The following is an 18,732-nucleotide window of genomic DNA, read 5'->3' on the forward strand; positions in this document are numbered from 1 at the left end:
GGGTAGGGGTTGTTTCTAGTAGCGTATTTTCCTCCGTAAACTAGGGTTAGGTCGGGTTCGTTTCTTGTTCTATATCTATATCGTCGTCCGTTAGGATTAGGGAGGATAGGATAATTCTTAGGCGGGTTGAGGGGGGCGTGGAGGGTTCCTCCCGGATATTAGGGGGGCGGGTTTCCATCTCGAGATTAGCTGGGGGCCTCTTTGGTCTCGAAGTTATAGTTCCGGGGAGTTTCTAGGGGAAGGGTTTTTCTTGGCAAGGAACGCCGAAAAATTTTCCCGCTAGGTCGGAGGAAAGACTGGTATGTTTTCCGGTTGTAACGTAACAACCAAGACCTGGGGCCTGGTGCAAGTTGGGGGGGTAGATAAGCTAGCTGTGCCGGTTCGTTTAGCGCCGGATTTAGGTCCCTGGGAGCGCTAGTTGTTACGTTCCCTTCTGATGGTTGGTTGTGTCCTTTACCCTGTACAAGCACTACCATCTTACAAGACGGTTTAGTTGATGGAGTTAGAAACCATGCTCTCGACGCAGACCAGCACAATAATAAACGTCTCATCCCAGCCCATAGACGCCGCCGCTCCTCCCCAGCGACGCCAACCGCCCAAGAGCAACGCCATCGCTCCGCTCACTCGCTCGCGAGCAGGGAAGCCGACGACTAAGGGTCTCGCCGTTGCCGCCTCGTGGTCGTCGTCGTGCTAGGTGAGTGTAGGTCGTGTCGATGGACGAGGATACGGCATTGCGAGGGAAAAAGGTAGGAAAGACGCATGGATTCTGCTAGCCAGCGGGGAAGAGGAAGAGGGCGGGATGTGGGCATGGGCGAAGAAGCCCGATAGCGCAATCTCCGCCCGACCATCTCCCGCCAACGCGCCATGGAACGCCCCTCCCGCATCGGCTCGGCGCGCGCGCGCGTATGCAGGTGTTGCTGAGCCGCACCTGGCGCACCGGGGGGGCGCGCAACCAATGGCATTCTCTACAAACGGATGGAAACTGCAGCTAGATACTACAGACATACAGGGTGTAGGCGCATAGGAGTGGAACGGGGCGGCTGTGCAGCAAGAAATGTCGATGCCGCAAACAGCACCGGTTTTCGTACTTGTGGAGGCAACGAATTACGACTCAGAAGCCCAGGCACAGACACCGACCTTCCAATCCGATGCGCCTACACCCTGTACACCCTGTACACCCAGCGAGACGCGTACATATCGCTGTGCCGCCCCCTCTCTCGCGGCAGTGGAGGAGTGGAGGAGGTACTTATAAGACATGGAGTGTAGGTATGGAAGAATTCAGTCTCAGCACGATACCAAGCCACAATGGCGACGAAAGAGCTGCTGCTGCGCGTGGACGAACGCCCGATCGATGATGACGATGGGCTGCTCGACATGAGCAGGCTGCGGGACCGGCTCGACGTACGTACGCACACACACACACACCCCGCATTGAAACCCACCCCACCCCAACCCAACCCAACCCAAGCCCATCTAACACACACACGCACGCCACAGGACATGACAAGCGACCTCCTCGCCAGCAAGCGCAGCAAAGACCACCTCGCGCAGCACATCACCACCCTCCAAGCCCAGATCTCCGCCCTCAGCAGCACGAAGACCACGCTCGCAGGCGACAACGCCTCCCTCCGTGCCTGCAACAGCACGCTCAGCGCCGAGCACGCGGCACTGCTCAGCAGGCGACGAACAGCGCAGCTTGAGCTCAGCCGGCTGGACGAGCACGCGTGCAGCCTGCGCGCCGACTGCGCCCGGCTGGCGGACGACAAGTGCGTCCTAGCTGACGACAACCACGCACTAACAGCGCGCCTCAGCGTCGTCAGCGGGAAGCTCGCGCTCCTAAAAGACGAGCACAAGGCGCTGGAGCGGCGGAACCGCGGCTTGCGGGCCGAGGGCGACAGCCTGGCGGAGCGGATCGAGCGGCTCGCGGGGCGGGAAGACGAGTTGGAGGCTAGGTGTCGCCGACTCGAGGAGAAAGGGCTCGGGCTGGCGGTTTGTTGTGCTGTTGGTGTGAGTATTTTTTTTTTCTTGGCTGCTTGTCTACCTTGTCCGTATACATTATTGCTAATGCTAGCGTGTGCACAGGATTGGGGGTCGAGGCTTGCGCTGGGTGAGCCGGATTGATGGACGCCTATTGCTGGTGGTGGTGGTGAGGGTATGGGCGTACGGACGGAGGGCGTTTGGGTTAGGATATGCTGCGAGGGATGGAAAGGTTGGGATGGAAGGACTGCGCTATCTTCTCAATTTTACCTTTTTGCTTTGGACCTAACTCGGCATCTGGGTCGAGCTGGCGACAGCGTGCATTCGCTGCGTCGTTCGACGCGATGATGTGTCGTGCAGCTCGTCTCCGCCGACCAATCGATCCCCAGGCGATCGACGAGTGGGTGGTAAGACAGGGAGCAATGAAGCAGCCGCCAGTCCGACGCTGCCACAACCCGGCTGTTATCCGAGTCAAGATGAACAAAACCAACATCATCTCGCGCAGACAACAACACCCATCGCATCTCGCATCGCGCACGTCACGGCGCCACGACCCCCCCAAACGTCCAGCACCACGTCTCACGCGGCGACCCAATCGCACCGCGGGCGTGTCCAGCCACCTCACCGGTCAACGCATCCAAATGCAGCTTTATTAAGAGCCCGTACGCCGGGAACCCGTCACCCGCGGCGCGAATCCAGCGACAGCGGTCCACGAGGATGAGGCGGCTAGGCGCGGGGCTCGGCCAATCACAGGCGCGCGAGGGAAACGCTCCTGTGCGCGCGGTTTGGCTGGCGCGGACGGCTGCCACGTTTGAGGCCTGGGTGCGCGTGCGGGGTGTTGAAAAGCGGCTGGTGTCCGCGTCGCCGTGGTGGCGGGTTGTTGTTTTTGCTTTGCTTTGGATTGCTGTGCGCGCGAGACAAGACAAGATGGCAGAACACGCGGTTGCGGAGCTGCCTCGGCTGTGCAAGCTGAGGGACGCGCTGGAGGTATGTTGGATTCGTGGCGACGGATCGCTTCTGACGTCCGGAGTAGGAGGCCTACCAGGAAGTCGGCGGGTACCTCGGGGCCCAGCGCTCCGCCTTCATGGACAGCATCGCGTCGCTGGAAACGGAAAAGGCGGCTCTCCGGACGGAATTCGACGAGCTAAAGGCGGCAAAGGAGGCCGTCGAGGCCGAGCGGCACAACTTGCTGGAGGAGTTTGTCGCGCTGAGGGCGAGCAAGGAGTCCCTCGAAGCCCGGGTCCTCGGCCTGCAGGACGCAAACGCCAAACTCGTGGCGGAGAACAAGCTGCTGGATATCATAGCAAGTGTCCTCGAGCGGCAGCCCGTCCCTCCCACGTATCTCCTAACACCCACCCAGGACAAGGACCCCTTTGCGCTCGTGCTCGTCGACGGCAACAGCGTGCCGGTACCTACACCATCCCCCTCCCTTGTTTTGTATCCCCGCGCTGACGCCCACCCCACAGATCCGCGCCACCGACGCCCCGAAGAAGTTCTACGGCGGGCTCCTCGCCGCCACCGTCCTCGTCAACGCCATGCACGCCCTCCAACCCGGCTGCAAGATATACGTGCGCGTGTGGGCGGACCTCGGGTCCTTGGCTGCCGCCAGCGGAGACGCGTTTACGGAGGAGGAGGCGCGGGAGTTTGCGCGCGGCTTCACGGCGTTTGCGCACTGCGATTTCGTGGACGTGGGGAACGGGACGGGGCGCGCGGGCGCAAAGGTCAGAGGTACGTATTGTATCCCTTGTCCATACTACGCGATACATTGCCATGTGACAAGCCTTCGGAGGGCGGAAGTGATGGTTGGGTGGGCGTGTATCATACCATTGGTATGCGGAGCTAACGCGCAGCGAGCAGAGGCCTTCGAAGCCAACGTCGGCAACCTGCACTGCAAGCAGATATTCGTGGCCGACGCAAAAGACGGCTCGGCGTGCTTCCTCGAGCGGTACCGGTTCGGGCGCGAGAAGGAAAAGATCTCGTTGCTAGGCCCTGGGGAGCTGGAGCCCGGGCGCGAGGAGCTGGGCGAGGACTTTGGGCGCGTGAGGTGCGACGAGGTGTTTGCTTAGCGTGGTGGTGGTGGTGTAGGGAGGGGGGTTTTGTGTGTGGTAATGCGCGTTGAGGCGGCCTTAGGTTGTTGTGCTGTTTCGATTTCTCTCGTCGGCAATGTCAATGTCTTGGCGTGTTTATCTACCCCGCGTACCCCGCACTGCGCCCGTGCGCGCATCTCCACAGCAACGGCGTCCAATCTCTTCCATCGTTTCACGCTTGGCGGCGACGGGCATTGAGCGCTGGTGTTGCCGAACAATGTTCAAGTTTAGTAGTTAAATTCTTCGCAGTGACGTGGGTGCGTGCATAGAATCAGCATACCCTAGAGCCCTCACACATCTCCTCAACACCCGCACAATCACATCCCACGCTACCTACTTCCCCCTCTCGCTAACCCTTACCATCATGTCCTCCTGATACACAAACCACTGATTACACAGCCTTACGCCCTCCCCGCCAGGCCGCTGAACCAACTCGACATCGAAGCGGCGCACAATCTGCGGAACCAGCTTCAGCATCTCCATGAGGCTGATGTTCTTGCCGATGCAGGTGCGCGAGCCGTGCCCGAACTGTGCGTGGTGGAGAGTTAGAAGAGAGAAAGAAAGAAAGACGCCTCCCACCTCCCACCCCCCTCTCACACACACATACGCACACATGTTGGGGAATCAAGGAAACAACCTATGGAAGGTAGGCGGGCGAGGGGGGAGGGGGCGCGTGCGTACCTCCAGCGAATACCGGTCCATCTTCTGGCGCTGCTCCTTCTCGCACAGCAGCCACCGCTCCGGCCGGAACAGATGCGCGTCGGGCCCGAAGACGGCCTTGTTGGCGTGCGCGACCCAGGGATTAACGCCTACGACGTCCTGCACACACACAGACACACACAAACATCAGCATCAGCATCAACATCACCATCACCATCACCATCCCCAACACCAACGAAGAAAAGCAGACTCACCCCCTCCTTAAAGAACCGCCCGCACAGCTCGGCCCCACCCCTCGGCACGACGCGCCACAGCGGCAGCCCCACGGCCGGATGCACCCGCAAGCCCTCCTGCACCACCGCCTGCAAATACGGCAGCGTCTGCGCCTGCGCAAACGTGATCGGGTCCGCGATGGCGCCGGTGCGGGCCGCGGCGTCGAGCTCGGCGCGCAGCTAGGTACGCAAGACAAACATGGGCGTTAGCATTGTTGTTGGACAGGAAACGCGACGGTGGGTACGGTACGGTACGGAGCAGGGTCGCGGGAGAGGAAAACGGAACAGCAAAGGAAAGGTGTAGGTACTTTGGCCAGCGCGTCCGGATTCCCCGCCAGCCCGCCCAGCACGGCCGCCAGGCTGATGCTCGTGGTATCGCTGCCGGCGGCCACGTTCGCGTTGATGGTGTTGATGACGTCGTCCCAGGTGAACGTTGTCGGGTCCGCGTCATGCAACGCCAGGATCTTGGCGAGAAAGTCGTCGCCGCCCTGCACGCGCTCCTTCCCCTTCCCTATCTCCTCCCTGCGCTTCCGGATCTGCGCCTCGCTGAACGCGGTGATGACGAACCGGCCGTGCGAGCGGAAGCGCTTCAGAAACCGCAGCAGCGGCGCGTGCACGCCGGGGTAGACGCCCACGGGCGCGGCGTACGCGAACAGGCTGCGCGTGAGGGCGATGAGGCCGAGGGCGTCCTCGCCCGCGTCGAGCATGCCGAAGCGCTTGTTCAGCTGCGTGCGGAAGCCGAGATTAGTATGTACCTCGTGGCAGGCAGGTAGGTAGACGCAGAGTACTGTGCGCAGGGAAGCAGCAGCAGCAGCGCCGGAGACGCAAACGACGCACGTACCGTGATGAGCCCGATGGTGTCGAGGGCATAGCACTGCATCCAGCGCTGCAGGTTCACGGGCTCCGCGTGCCTGCGTATGTACAAGACGCAGCGCGTCAGTTGCTGTCGGCTGCACCAGCCCCAAACGGCTCCTACATACCTCGCCATCTCGCGCAGCCGCGCATGCATGACGCGTACCGTGGCGTCCACGGCCTCCTCCATCTTCAGCAGCATGCTCATCGAGTACAGACTCGCGACCTTGCGCCGATTCAGCCTATGCAGCTCCGGGTCCCTGCCGGAGAAAATGTCGTCGGTATGCGCGTCCGGGTCACCGCTCGCGACGTACCAAGGCGCCTTGACGAAGCGCGTGCCATGGCCGTAGATGGTGCGGATGGCGGCCGGGTCGTCGATGCTGAACCAGTTGGGTGCTACGCGCACGATTCGGCCGTGGCGGGCGTGCAGGGCGATGTTGGTGGTGTGGAAGTCGGCGCGCAGGATCTGGGCTAGGTACCAGAGGCGCGAGAAGCGGGCGAGGAGGGGGCCGGGGACGCTGCGCTGGGGCGAGAGGAGCGCGAAGAGCGTGGCGCGGAGGAGCGTGAGGGCGATGATGGCTAAGATGGCTAGGGCGAGCGTTTGTGGTCGAAGGGCGTCTGAGGGGAGCAGGCTGAGGAGCGCCATTGCGTGTTGGTTGGATAAGTTCCAGTCGGCTTGCAAAGTAACCTACCTACCTCTCCACACCCACATTTATATACCACGCCCCCTCGTCCCCGTAACCCACACTCGTAGCTCCGGGGCATCAGGGTAATGATCGGCAGTGCTTGCACCAGGAAGCGTCCGCCTGCGCAAAGAGGAGACATGCCATTGGCCGCGGAAGTGTTCGCGCCTGCCGTCTGCTGCCCGCTGTAAAGCGCTCTCCGCCTCCGCCTCCGCCGTAAGTACTAGGTAGCGGGGGGGGGGGGGATCGACAGCGAGGTTCCACCTGGGCTTTTCTGTTCGAAAAGAGGGCGGCGGGAACCGTTCTCTGGTTTCCTTCGGGCTGGAGTCTCCATGCTTCCACTGTTCACCTGGCATCTCGCCTGCCGAGAAACTTCGTAGTCGTAGGGAATATATCACCGCGGCTACCCACGTATCCTTCATCACACCCCACTCCGCTCCCACCGCGGATACCGGATCCTACTCCCCCTCCACACATTGACGCTATCCACAGGAAAGCGCCTCTTATCCCGTGCTTCCCTACCCTCATACCGCACATCCAGCACCACCTTTCTCCCATCATCCTCAGACAGCTTCTCCAGCTCCTCCAGCACCACCATATGCTGCACGCCCTTCTTCCGCGTCGACTCCTCGGCGCACAAGACCCTCACCTCCCTCAGCGACCAAAAGCCCAACCCGTTCTCCGCTTTCCCAAGCAGCAGCACAACGTCCGGCACGCAGCGCATGTCGCAGTAGCGCAGTTCGAGCGCCTCGAGCGACTGCGGCAGCAAGTCCGACAGCGGCGGCACGCACGGCACGGCGCGCACCTCGCTCGGGGCGGCGACGCGGCCGCGCCCCAGCCCGAAGCCCGTGTACGGCGCGTGCAGCAGGCCGAGCAGCGACTGCTGGCCACAGCGCAGCGTCTTGAGACGGGTGAAGCCCGTCAGGTCGCCCAGGTAGAGCCGGTTGGGCGGGGAGTGCTGCCAGAGGCCCTTCAGCGCGTCCTCGTTCAGGTCGAGCGTCAGGTGCTCGAGCGTATTGCCGTGCCACTGGAGCAGCGCGTCGGCGGCGTCGCGCGGCAGGAAGTTGTCACCCGGGACGAGCGAGTCGTACGTGTACGCGAAGGTAGTGAGGGCCCTGCACGCGCGCACGATCTCGAGCAGCCGTGACGCGCGCATCTGCGCCCCGTGCAGCCGCAGCGCCGTGATGCTGGACATGGCCGGCTTCAGCAGCCCCGGCGGCAGCCGCACGGGGTTGGGGCGCACCCACTCGAGCGTCGTGACGCGCGGCAGGGCGAAGAAGACGTCGCAGTAGGTGAAGTCGTGCCAGCCGTGTTTGGGGTCGTCCGAGTCGGCCGAGAGGTACTCGAGGCGCTGCAATGGGCGCGAGGCGTCTTGCGTGTTGGCCGCCGCGGCCCGGAGGACGGCAATGGTCAGCTTGGGCTTCTCCCACACGTCTTCGAGGCTGAGCTCGCGCAGGTTGGGCAGCATTGCCAGCAGCAGGGCGACTTCGGCGTCCTGGTGACGAGGGTCCTTCTCGGTAAGGCGTCGGATCCATTGGGCCTTCAAGTCAGCGGTAGGCCAGTCGAGGCGCGCGACGGCGTCCCGGCAGAGCGACAGAGCGTGCTCGGGAATAGGCGCGTCGTCGAAGCTCGAGGTGGGCCAGGATTCAATTGCGACGGCCCTGACATGGCGGGCGAGGTCCGGGCGGAGCAGGATGGTGCGGAAGAAGGGGCGGATGCGGCGGCTGAAACGGCGGTAGTGCAGATTGTACTCGGCCGTGACGAAGGAGTGGTAGAGGAAGCGCTGCGTCACCTTTTCGAGGGCGCGGCAGACGAGCGACACTTGGGCGAGATGCCCAGGGAGCGGGATAAAGGATAATATGTGAGCGACGAGCTCGACGGGGAGGTCGGAGAAGGAGGCCATGGGTGTTGAGGTGGCGATACTTACGCGAGACGGCGTTGCGGTCGATGAAGCTGGTTGCCGTGGTGACTGGTGCGGGGCTTCTGTAGTTACACACGCGCCATCATGAGAAAGCCATACTCTCAACATTACCATTACACTATAACCCTCTAAGCCGTAATAACCAAGATTCCCAATCCCCAGCCACAACACTCAACAATCTAGACATATCCAAACACAGCCGCCATCTAAGCGCCGAAGCCAACCTCGGACCGCTTGCCCTTCTTGACGTTGTTCTTGCACTTGCCGGGGATCATGTTGCAGTCGAAAGAGTTCATGACGTCGAAGATCTTCTGCACGTCGTCCGGCACGGCAGACGTGTCGCCGCACGGGTTCAGCCAGCTCTGGTACTGCTCGACGGCCTTCTTGCCCGTGCCGTAGGCCTTTTCGATGACTTTGGCCGCTTCGACACCAGCGACTGCGGGGGAGAGGAGAGCCATGTTAGCGAGCGAGTTTTTTTTTTCTTGACCTGTGGAAAGAAAGAACGATGGACTTACTCATGCCCGCGTCCAGCGTCTCGCCGACTTCGGGGACAATGGCCTCGCCGACCTCGAGCACCACGCTGAGCGCCGACATGGTGAGCTCGCAGCCAATCTATCAAACACACGCACGAATCAGCACAAGCACACACAGGAAGCAGGGCACCAAGCAGAGCTGGCAGCAGCACACATGACATACCTCAGCAATAGCCGGCAGCGCCTCAATAACCGTCTCAGCGATCTCGTTCAAGAACGCATTGTTGCAAGAGCAATTGCCCTGGGCGACCTTGAGCTTCGTGCCGGGCTCAACCTCGTAGTGCACGTCGACGCCGACGCAGCCGATCGACGCCATGTCGCCGGCCTCGGCCTTCTTCTTGTACGCGTCGCCGCACACGCCCAGGCAGTCGTGGATCGAGGCGTCGTGGTTCGGCGGGTCGTAGACGAGGCAGTGGCGCGAGTTCTCCCAGCGCGCCTTTTCGTAGTTGAAGGGGGAGCCGTTCTTGGCGACGACGGTGGACGCCAGAGCCGTGGCGGCGGTGAGGAGGAGCGTTGCGGCGCGCATGGCTGTGGTTGTTGTTGTTGTTGTGTTCGGGGCCGTGGGGGCAAGGAGTTGCGTGCGTTGGTGTAGGTAGGTTGCGGTGCTGCTTGGACAGATGAACCGTTTCTGGAGTCTGTGTATCCGAGTAAAGAGCTCAAGACCGCTGTATCGATGCCAGGCTTTCTCGCCCCGCGGAGCCAACGTTTATATACCCATCATCATCATCTCACTTGTCGCGCCCGCGCCCGCTCTCCTCGCTCGCCAGAGTAAGACCACACGCCCACGCCTCCATGGCACCCGCATCCGTGAACGCGCGCGCGAATCCTTCCAGCCTTTCCCTCCCCACCCAGCAGTTACCGCAACGGGCAGCCCGGCTGCACACACCGCGTAGGCCCCCAAAGCCAACAACGACGAGCCGTGGTACCAGCGCCTGCACTGGAGCTGCCGCTGCCGCTTGCGCTGCGTTCCCGCTCCGCCCAGCACGTCATGGCGTCAAGGCCGCAGGGCGTGCGCCGTGGGGTCCAGGATGTGGGGGGGCGGGTTTGGTCCCTCGCGGGCCAGTGCGCGGGGGCCAAAAGTCGGAGATCTGGGCGCTGCGATCGCTATACGACAGGGGGGTGGATGGCCGGGTCGACGGTCGCGCCTCACCGACCCTTGCTCTGTGCGGAGAGACGTTGCTGGCGCATGGGGGCCAAGGAGGTGAGGTGCTGTTGTTTGTGGGGAGGGGATTGAAGAGGAGGAGAGACGGTGAAGTGAGGTGAAGAGATGTGATGTGGAAATCGATACTCCGTACTATTGACAGGACAAGACTCACCGACCGACAGCGACAGCACCTCTGCCCTCCCACCTACCCATCCACACACCCCACACCCAACACGAAGCACCCCATCAAAGGATGCACCCGAAACAAGCGTCCAGCCCTGCAAGGAAATTACCTCGAACTTTGGAAGCCGGCCTCATCGGCCACGAACGACAGCGGTCAGCGATCGAATGAGCGAATCCTTCCGGCGCTGGGGCGTCGGGACTCCGGCGCACCGGCACGGCCTTGTTGATTTGCGCGCGGGAGGGTCCGTGATCTGTGGGCCGTAGGCTGTGGGTTGTGGGCCGTGATCTGTGGGTCGTGGGCTGCCTTATGTAACCATGTATAGGACTCCGTACATACAGGGTGTAGGCTGCAGTCAGGCACGTCGGATCAGGTAGAACGAAGCCGCTGTGGGTAGAGCAAGGAACGTCGATGTCGCAAACAGCCCGCGCAGGGTCTCGTACAGTAAGTACAGTGCTTGTGGAGGCTGCGAAGGTCGACTTACGTGGTAGAAGCCCACCTAGGTAGGCACAGACGCCGACGATCCGATGCGCGCGCCTGAACTGCCCACCTACATAAGTGAGTAAGAGATCGGCAGCGGATTGGACCTCCCAAACTTACCTACCGTGGTCGTGGACTGTTGTTGTTCTGGCCAAGGCGGCTGTGGTGGAAGGAAATAAGATGGGTACCTAGGCAGTAAGGAAGACAGAAGGATTAGAGGCACTCGCTTACTGCCTTACCTAACACCTCGCCCACTCACTAACTAGTTATACTTCTAGCGTTAGAACAATCGCTGTCGCAGCAATTGTAGTGTTGGACGCCGGATTAGGCTGTTCAGGTGCTGTAAACAACTAGTGGTGGAGCTCTGCGTCACAAATCCTACATCAGGCAGGTGTTCTCATACCTCTAGAAACAACAAAGTCACAACAGGTCCACAAGCCGCGAAGATCAGTAAAGAAAAGGGTCATTTCACATAACTATCTAAACTACCAACACCATCACTCCCATGTAATCCTGCCAACCCGCTTACACGTCCGCCCACTCGCTGTCCGTGTCCTTGGGCGCCGGCGTCCTCGTCTCCTCCACATACTTCTTGAACTTGCCGTTCGTAGCCACCACCTTGCGGAAGTGGTGCGCGTCGACGAGGATGCCGTCCTCCTCCCTGAAGCCCTCCTTCTCCGAGGCCTCGTACTCGGCCAGCGCAATGGCCGTCTGGATGGCGTTTCGGATCTCGCGGCCGTTCCAGTCCAGGTTGGCCACCTCCTTGTCCGTGAGCAGATAGTTCTTGGCCTCGGGCGAGACGCGGATCTGCGAGCCCATCTCGTCCGACAGCTTCTGGAAGAACGACTCCATGATCGCCTTGCGCGTCGCCGCGTCCAGGCTGTCGAAGCCCACCACCACGTGCACACGCGACATGAACGCGTCGTCCATCGTGTCGATGCGGTTCGTCGTCAGGAATAGCAAGCCACCGAAGTACTCCATGCGCCGCAGGAACGCCGTCACGACACCGTTGCGCGCCAGGTCCGACGTGCGCCGCTTCTCCAAGAAGATGTCGGCCTCGTCGATCAGCAGCACCGCGCGCCAGCGCGTCGCCAGGTCGAACCACCTCGCAAGCTCGTCCTCGATCGACGACTCGTTGGAGCCAAGGTCGCCAATCGTCAGCGCCACCAGCGGGCGCCGCGTGTGGATCGCCGTCGTCTCGACCGTGTACGTTTTACCCACACCGGGCGGGCCGTGCAGCAGCACCACGACACCCTCGCCCTTGTTCTTGATGAAGTCGGCGGACCACGCTAGCTTCGACTTGGTCTGGCGGTACGAGAGCGCCTTGATGATGTTCAGGTTCTCGGCCTCGATGTTTGCGTCGGGCGTCTTCTTCGGGAAGGGCACATCCGTCATGAAGTCGACATTCAGCGGCTGCCAGGACTTGTTGGCCAGCGAGAAACCGACCATGACCGGGCACAGCAGGAAGCGGTGGTCGTCGTTCAGCGCCTCAGCCGTGGCCGTGCCGGCATCGTACTCCAGTGGCTTGAGCTTCCGCGGTACGCTGTTCTTCTGCAGGTGGCCCTGGTCGTAGATAATGGCACCCTCCTCGTCACCATACTGGTTGCTAAATCCCCACTTGTGGTTAGGGAAGTTTGCCCAGTAGGGGTACTGGGACTCGGCAACGATTGGTCCTTTAACCTTTGGAAAGTGTCAGCTGGAAAGTTATACCAAATGAGCGAGGCAGCATGGTACTTACGTGCTTCTTGTCTTCGCTCATGTCTCTGCCGTCGTAGAAACGGTAAGAGTGGCCCGCGTACGCAATGTCGCGGGCCTTCTCGCCTCTAGCGATAAAAGCTTCACGCCTCTTGCCTCCGTCGACGCGGTCAAGATACTCCCTGGGGTACACATTCAGGGTCGACACCACCTTCTCACCCTCAAAGTAAGGGATCTCGATCTCGGTCTTGGACCGAGAGATCCTAGAGCTGCTCCAAGTGTGGTCGAGGAACCAGACCTTCGCTGTGGCCTTCTTCTCATCTTCGTTCTCCTCCGAGTAAGAGACACTCTTAATGACACAGCCGATCCATGTGTCGTCGTGCTGAGCATAAGCGAGCGCGCCAGGACGGAGCAGGTACCAGAGGTCGTCATAGGTCGTGGTCGCCTCCTCCTTCTTCAGCCTCCTACGAGCGGGCAGAACGGTACGCTCCACGTGAGGCTCAATGAAGTCGAGAAGGACCTTCAGGTGCTCATACGTGGTAGCCGCATCGTCTTCCTCGTCATCTTCGCTGCCCTTCTCGAGAGCCAACCGATTGCGAAGGTCCCTGAGCTCGGTGACGTGGTGCGCCAGCACATGGTACGGCTCGTGGATGGTAATGGTGTCACCAGTCAGATTTTGCCTTTACTCTTGCGTTAGTCATTAGGTCCAATACAACGCTGATGAGTGACACTTACGCAGGGTAGTACTGCACGACGTCGCGGATTGCCTTCAGCAGCCAAGGCGAGTGCACGACCATTCTGGTCGCATTGATCTTGTTGATGCGCTTGTTGTCCAGCGATGGCTTCACTGGCTTCTTCTCCTTCTTGTCCTTGGCGTCCTTCTTCTCGCCGTCTTTCTTCTCGTCGTCCTTTTCGTCTTCCGAATCCGACTCCGACTCCGAGTCTGCCATGCCGCCATAGGCACCTGGGAACATGCCCGCAAAGCCGCCAGTGCCGCCACCCATGCCCATGGTGCCTCCAAACGCCGACTTCCGGTCGTCGTCCTTCTGGCCCCAAGTGTTCCAGTTCATACCCATGCCTGGCCATTTGTACTTGGGCATCTTGGTTGCGACGTTGAGCTTGGTGATGATCTCGATGACGGGCGCAGGGCCAGCCTGTTGAATGACAGACTTCTCTGAGACCTTCAAGTCGAAGGGCTTGTCATTTTGCTCGCACTCGAAGTCGGGACCGAACTGGTCCTCACATTCGACCTTGTAACGGATAGCGCAGGGAGAGGCGATAGGCTTCTCGTTCTCGGCCTGGGCGATCGCCTCGTTGTTCTTTGCGTCCACCATTGTTGCGACTTGTGAATGTATTGAGGAGTGAAGAGTGTAGGAGAGAGTAGAGGATGAGGTGAAAAGGTTGTAGAGGATGGAGAGGGTGGGAAAGGATGGAGGATGTTGATGGCCGTTGAGGAGCGTTCAGGGCGTGTATATAAGTCAACTGCTTCAGTTGACCAGTACGCACTGGTGCCTACAGCAGACGCGATGGGTCATCATCAGAACCCCTTCCGATTGGTCGTTCCGCTCTATCGACGCTATCTGAGACTGCGCCCCTGGCAGGCTGTGAAAGTATCGCGACGCTGTTGCCTGATGCCTGGTGTGCTGGCTGGTCGTGCCTGGAGCGGGGTGCAGCGTGGGGTCCGGCGGTGAGGCTGTGCGGAGGCTGATTCACACGGACCTGCGATGACTTGACTTGCACTGGAGCCACGAAGTTTTACCGTACCTATGTTGGATTTCCGTCCAATACCTAGTCAAAATAAACTTTCTTTTGGCGGCAAAGCTGTGCTGAGCGGGCTTGGACCGATGCAGGCGCGTTCGTATGCGGTCTCTGCAGTCGCCTGCACCTCCAGGCATCGGCGTCGCCGGAGAACCGCTAATGCAGTTGGCAGGAAAGTTCCGACTCCACACAATTAAAGATTCGCAGTCGATCTCCCATGGCCCACCTCGCGAGGCTCTCACTGGGCGTATCGCGATCAATCAGGTTGGCCTGCACGAGACTGAAACTCAAATGTGACTCACCGACGCGGCATTGCGTAAAGACGACGACCTAGAAGGGACACCGCAATGGCTTTGGACAACGCAAAACTGGGGAATTTAATAGAACGCGTTAAGAAGAGTCAACGGTCGCTCGGGAGTCGGCTCCAGACAGGACGATCAACATCATCGCGCTGATGCCTTGACGCTGGAACGCGTGAGAACCCGAGGCGCGTGCACGTGAAGACGTGTCCTGTGTTGGTAAGCATCCACACTGATGAGATATGTCGCACGTAGATCTCCAAGTCACACATGGCACCCACTCAAGGTGCGCGGAGATGGTTGGTGAGCGGGCGCAGGCGACAGGCGACAGGCGGCAGGCGGCCTTGGCGGCCTACCTAGGCCCATGGCCGCTTGCTCCGGTATTTTACCGTACAGGAGCCTCACCTGTCGCAGTTTTTTCGTCAAAGGAGAACACCCTTTCACAGTTCTACCATACCAAGATACCCGATTTCCCGAAATCAAAATGAACGGACTGCTGCCTAGCTCTTCGCAGATCTATTATGCGCAAAGACAGCATCTTCGCAACTAACCGGTGAAGGCAGACATGAAGTCGTGGCCGCGTCTTCCGTAGGCGCTTGACGCTTGACGCTTGACGCTTGGATAAGGGCTAAGTTGAAATTTTGTTTAGGCTGATTGGGAGGGCGAAATACAGGCGGATTCTAAAACCTACATCCTACACCAGTCGATATCTCGTCGGCCCCATCGTCATGAATTTCCACATCCCCCTCACCATGTTTTCCGTCGTCAACGTCACGTCTTCCGGATTTTCGTCTTTCCCTTGAGCTGAAGCATTTGGAGTTGGACTGGAGTTTAGCTCCTCAACAGGATGCACCACCCACGAAACACTCAAGCCGCGATGCTGCGATCGCGGCAAAGTCTCCAGGGTCTGCTGGAAAGGCGTGAACACGAACACGCCGTTCTCACGATCGCCATCCACGTCGAACACGGCACGGATTTGAGGCAACGCAGAGCTAGCAGCAAGGCTCAAGCGAGTAATAAGCTCGCGTGCAAAGCCGGCGATGGCATCTGGGGTAGGGGGTAGGTCTTTGTCGCCAAAAGAAGTATCGTCCCTGAGCTCTGCGGATTCTGCAAGGCGGCGCATCATCGCTTGGGCATACTGTACTCGCGAATAGCTCCAAGTTGCTGGATCGTCATCATCTTCCGGATCAGAACGTCGGGTAGACTGTAGTGGTTGCGGGAAGGCTTCCTCGTCAGGCTTGTTGATAAGCCGGCCTTCCCATATGCCGCCGTCGGTCATGACTCGGTCGATCATCCACTGCTGGTAATACCTCCAATCAGGTCCCTGGTCAAGCTTAAACATGCCCTTGCGGTTCTCAATCTTGGTGTCGTTGGCAGGAAAAGATTCCTGGAAACCTTCGTCTGTCCGGTTCCGATGTTTCCAGTAGCTGTTCGAAACGCATTGCCAGATTGCGTCACCGAGTGCGACCTTACCGGTCTTGTAGCAATGCACGAGAATTTCATATAAGATATGCGTGCACGCAAGCCAGTACTTTTTTTCGGTTGCGCGAAGCCGCTGATCAGTCCGGTTGGGGTCCTCTGGCTTATCTTCATTGTCTCCGTATCGGATTTTGACAAGTCTGGACCAAGACAACAAGTGCTTGTCTCTGATCAATGCAAGGTCGACGAACTGGTCAACCTTCCATAAAAATCCTGGTATTGTCAGGCCTCTTGCGGAGAACGGGAAACGACCGGTAGTATTGCGACCGAATGTAGGTCCAGTCGCGTTCATCTCGCTCGCGTTTATGTAACTGAGTTGGTAAGATCTGGAGGGCACCCAGGAGAAATCATTGCCGGTTGGCCACTGACCTAAATGACCGAATCAGAAATGCCGGCTTCACCTTTCTACGAATGCTCTTACTGGTATCAAGGCTGCGCGGTACAGTGTACAACTCCGGAGGAAAGAGACTGAAGTCCGCATTCATAATTGCGAGAACGTAAAGGCATGTGCTAAGGTACTTCTGAGATTTCGCCAGCGGGACGGTATTCAGGCGGAAGTCGTAGTCACACAGATTGGCGACAATGGCCAGCCTGTCAGCTACGCGTTCATTGTGCCTGTGCCTTAGGAATGACAAAGCCACAGCAGCATTACAGGTGCGTCGTGTCTTCAAGGCACCGGAGATGGTAAAATCAGAAAGCAGTGCGGGAGCCTGGGTTGGATGAAACCAAGGCATGCTACCAAGCGCTTTTTTCCAGTCACCGCCTTCGAGTATGATTTGCGACCCTGTCTTGGATTGGAAGAAGCCATCAGTCTTGGATCGGGATACATCTTCGTCCTTGGACTGGAAGAAACTGGTCGCTTGCTGAATGCATGTCTGCAGGAAGTCCAGTTTAATGGCGATATCTGTGAGAGAAACATCATGGCAAACAAGGCTCCAGCCTTTTGTTTTGGTCTCAGGAGGACGAGGAAACAGTATAGTCATGTTTCCGCTGGATGCGAATGCTTCTTGCAGGATCCAAGCTCGGGTGTTCCAGCGGTCGTTTACGATCAAGGCTAAGGCATCGGCAAGATCCGCTAGCCGTAACGTAAGACAGGTTTGTAGCGGTACTGGACCACGGCGCACAAATTCAGAGCCGCACTTCCACTCGAAGAATGGGAGCAGCGCTTCGAGATGGCGCCGTTCGAATACTGACTGGAACAGACCTATGGAGGCGCTGGCTTGGAGATAGACAATATCCATGGCTTGGATAGCCAGGTCTTTCTCATACGGGTTGTCTTGTTCGATGCATTCCTGCTTACTAGTTACGCCCTTACCACAGTTTCGGTTGTCCTTCATAGCATACCTGATCGATCCAGACCATCCGGTATCCGTTCTGTGCAGCGAACGCCACCGCTCTGTCAATGGTATCTTTCGACGCTCGTATCTCTCGGCGGGTCATGTCTTCCTCTACAACGTAGTACGGCTCATTGGGCTCTGTTCCAGCCGTCCCAAATGCCTTCGGGCTTGACCAGCAATACGAAACGGCGACGAAGTGCGAGCAATGAGAAAGCTCTGACGGTTTTGTATGACGGGGTCGGAGTCTTCGTATGCGGAAACGGGTTACTTTTCCACTGGTGGGGAACAGGGGTATGCGGCGGCAGTCATCACAGGATGCTTCCTCGATGTGGATGCACGGATCAGCGAACTCTTTCAGCTTCTGTTCCCGGGCTCTTACGTCGGGCGTTTTCTTGCGTAAGTCGTGTGCAGCGCAGATATGCCCGGCCTGGGGTCGTAGCTGCTGTGTGCATCGAGTGCATTGCCCTTTCGCAGAGATCTCGGGCTCGTCAGGCGCAGAGGCGTCGCTTCCATCATCGAACGTGAGGAATCGGAGGTTTTTTGCCCATTTTGCGGCAAAGTGGCGATGCGTTCGGTGGGTTAGGATTTCTTCCACGTTCGAGGATAGTTGGAGTCCGATGGGGTTGACTCTGGCCTCCCGGGTGTCATAAACCATTATTTCATCCATGGCTTGCTTGCGTAGGTGTAAGGTAGAATGTTTTAGCTAATTATAGCTTAGTTGTGCTTGTGGAGTACAAAAAAGGAAACAGTCGAATGTACTTATTTCTAAACAGAATTGTACTGGTTTGTTGTTAAGTGCTACAATCCGTTTTGGCCCCCACGATGTCGCTCCACTTATCAGGCTGAGTCGTTTCAGCCTCACCTTTGATGGTTTTGTGATAGGCCCAGGTTTACGCTCCGGGGCCTGCAATTGCAGATAGCAGTGGAGTTGCCACTTCAAGATAGCAACATTTTGGCTGAAGCGGCTACATTTGTCTGAAAAGGCTTGTTATTATTTTCAAAAGCCTCTCCATATTTAATGCAAGATACTTCATTGGTTCAGGATGCAGGGATGCTTCTTTTCTGTAAATTGTTGGGTACTGTAGCCATTCGACTAGAAGGCTCCATTTGATGTTGAAAGGTTTATATGGCATCGACATATCGAATCGAAAATAGTAAATAAACCCCGAAGAGAACTGATGGAATATTCCTTTAATAAACATGGATTGGAATGGGTTACGCGGACATCAAATTTTCCCGAAAAGTAGTTTTTCGATTGTATACCACAAATATATCTTTGTCGTCAGAATGTTTTAGTAGCTGCTTATTGATAAGTATTTGTTCAGCAGATTGATGTTTAGGTAGGGATACGACTCGTATCTTCGGCGAGTAACT

At 58.5% G+C, this 18,732-nt stretch overlaps 8 protein-coding genes across 8 annotated transcripts; 3 read left to right on the top strand and 5 right to left on the bottom strand.

The window, feature by feature from the left end:
* Window positions 1-977: 977 nt before the first annotated feature.
* K452DRAFT_287501 (uncharacterized protein) lies at window positions 978-2,262 on the top strand. Its single transcript, XM_033540487.1, has 3 exons — window positions 978-1,401; window positions 1,498-2,007; window positions 2,083-2,262. Exons 1-3 carry the CDS (start codon window positions 1,306-1,308, stop codon window positions 2,119-2,121), a joined length of 645 nt encoding a protein of 214 aa, XP_033397248.1. The 5' UTR covers window positions 978-1,305; the 3' UTR covers window positions 2,122-2,262.
* Window positions 2,263-2,904: 642 nt separating this feature from the next.
* On the top strand, window positions 2,905-4,043 carry K452DRAFT_298251 (uncharacterized protein; the record flags this gene model as incomplete). The annotated part of the gene is made up of 4 exons (XM_033542102.1): window positions 2,905-2,964; window positions 3,011-3,385; window positions 3,444-3,705; window positions 3,835-4,043. 4 exons carry the CDS (start codon window positions 2,905-2,907, stop codon window positions 4,041-4,043), a joined length of 906 nt encoding a protein of 301 aa, XP_033397249.1.
* On the bottom strand, window positions 3,935-6,776 carry K452DRAFT_250217 (uncharacterized protein). The gene is made up of 7 exons (XM_033538170.1): window positions 5,977-6,776; window positions 5,838-5,907; window positions 5,305-5,721; window positions 4,979-5,176; window positions 4,746-4,883; window positions 4,345-4,592; window positions 3,935-4,265 (listed from the first exon to the last, which is right to left on the bottom strand). The coding sequence occupies exons 1-6, from the start codon at window positions 6,492-6,494 to the stop codon at window positions 4,398-4,400; spliced, it is 1,536 nt and encodes a 511-aa protein (XP_033397250.1). The 5' UTR covers window positions 6,495-6,776; the 3' UTR covers window positions 3,935-4,265; window positions 4,345-4,397.
* A 176-nt stretch (window positions 6,777-6,952) lies between these two features.
* On the bottom strand, window positions 6,953-8,434 carry K452DRAFT_298253 (uncharacterized protein; the record flags this gene model as incomplete). Its single annotated transcript, XM_033542103.1, has 1 exon — window positions 6,953-8,434. The coding sequence occupies one exon, from the start codon at window positions 8,432-8,434 to the stop codon at window positions 6,953-6,955; it is 1,482 nt and encodes a 493-aa protein (XP_033397251.1).
* Window positions 8,435-8,658: 224 nt separating this feature from the next.
* On the bottom strand, window positions 8,659-9,511 carry K452DRAFT_298254 (uncharacterized protein; the record flags this gene model as incomplete). The annotated part of the gene is made up of 3 exons (XM_033542104.1): window positions 8,659-8,888; window positions 8,968-9,064; window positions 9,149-9,511. 3 exons carry the CDS (start codon window positions 9,509-9,511, stop codon window positions 8,659-8,661), a joined length of 690 nt encoding a protein of 229 aa, XP_033397252.1.
* A 133-nt stretch (window positions 9,512-9,644) lies between these two features.
* Window positions 9,645-10,464, top strand: K452DRAFT_30083 (uncharacterized protein). Its single transcript, XM_033542375.1, has one exon. The coding sequence runs from the start codon at window positions 9,778-9,780 to the stop codon at window positions 10,246-10,248; it is 471 nt and encodes a 156-aa protein (XP_033397253.1). The 5' UTR covers window positions 9,645-9,777; the 3' UTR covers window positions 10,249-10,464.
* Window positions 10,465-11,315: 851 nt separating this feature from the next.
* K452DRAFT_308644 (uncharacterized protein) lies at window positions 11,316-13,819 on the bottom strand (the record flags this gene model as incomplete). Its single annotated transcript, XM_033543175.1, has 3 exons — window positions 11,316-12,470; window positions 12,529-13,165; window positions 13,221-13,819. The coding sequence occupies 3 exons, from the start codon at window positions 13,817-13,819 to the stop codon at window positions 11,316-11,318; spliced, it is 2,391 nt and encodes a 796-aa protein (XP_033397254.1).
* A 3,158-nt stretch (window positions 13,820-16,977) lies between these two features.
* Window positions 16,978-18,047, bottom strand: K452DRAFT_287510 (uncharacterized protein). Its single transcript, XM_033540488.1, has one exon. The coding sequence runs from the start codon at window positions 18,023-18,025 to the stop codon at window positions 17,333-17,335; it is 693 nt and encodes a 230-aa protein (XP_033397255.1). The 5' UTR covers window positions 18,026-18,047; the 3' UTR covers window positions 16,978-17,332.
* Window positions 18,048-18,732: the final 685 nt, after the last annotated feature.

The sequence above is a fragment of the Aplosporella prunicola genome, assembly GCF_010093885.1.
Source record: "Aplosporella prunicola CBS 121167 unplaced genomic scaffold K452scaffold_13, whole genome shotgun sequence".
Classification (NCBI taxonomy): domain Eukaryota; kingdom Fungi; phylum Ascomycota; class Dothideomycetes; order Botryosphaeriales; family Aplosporellaceae; genus Aplosporella; species Aplosporella prunicola.

Bases quoted from the DNA above. Each gene is read 5' to 3' on its own strand.
- K452DRAFT_287501 (XM_033540487.1), top strand. From the start codon at position 1,306: ATGGCGACGAAAGAGCTGCTGCTGCGCGTGGACGAACGCCCGATCGAT. The intron at 1,402-1,497 runs GTACGTACGCAC...CGCACGCCACAG, and splicing joins GGCTGCGGGACCGGCTCGAC to GACATGACAAGCGACCTCCT. The intron at 2,008-2,082 runs GTGAGTATTTTT...GCGTGTGCACAG, and splicing joins CGGTTTGTTGTGCTGTTGGT to GATTGGGGGTCGAGGCTTGC.
- K452DRAFT_250217 (XM_033538170.1), bottom strand. From the start codon at position 6,494: ATGGCGCTCCTCAGCCTGCTCCCCTCAGACGCCCTTCGACCACAAACG. The intron at 5,908-5,976 runs GTATGTAGGAGC...GTACATACGCAG, and splicing joins CGGCTGCGCGAGATGGCGAG to GCACGCGGAGCCCGTGAACC. The intron at 4,884-4,978 runs GTGAGTCTGCTT...GTGTGTGTGCAG, and splicing joins GGCGGTTCTTTAAGGAGGGG to GACGTCGTAGGCGTTAATCC.
- K452DRAFT_30083 (XM_033542375.1), top strand. From the start codon at position 9,778: ATGGCACCCGCATCCGTGAACGCGCGCGCGAATCCTTCCAGCCTTTCC.
- K452DRAFT_287510 (XM_033540488.1), bottom strand. From the start codon at position 18,025: ATGGATGAAATAATGGTTTATGACACCCGGGAGGCCAGAGTCAACCCC.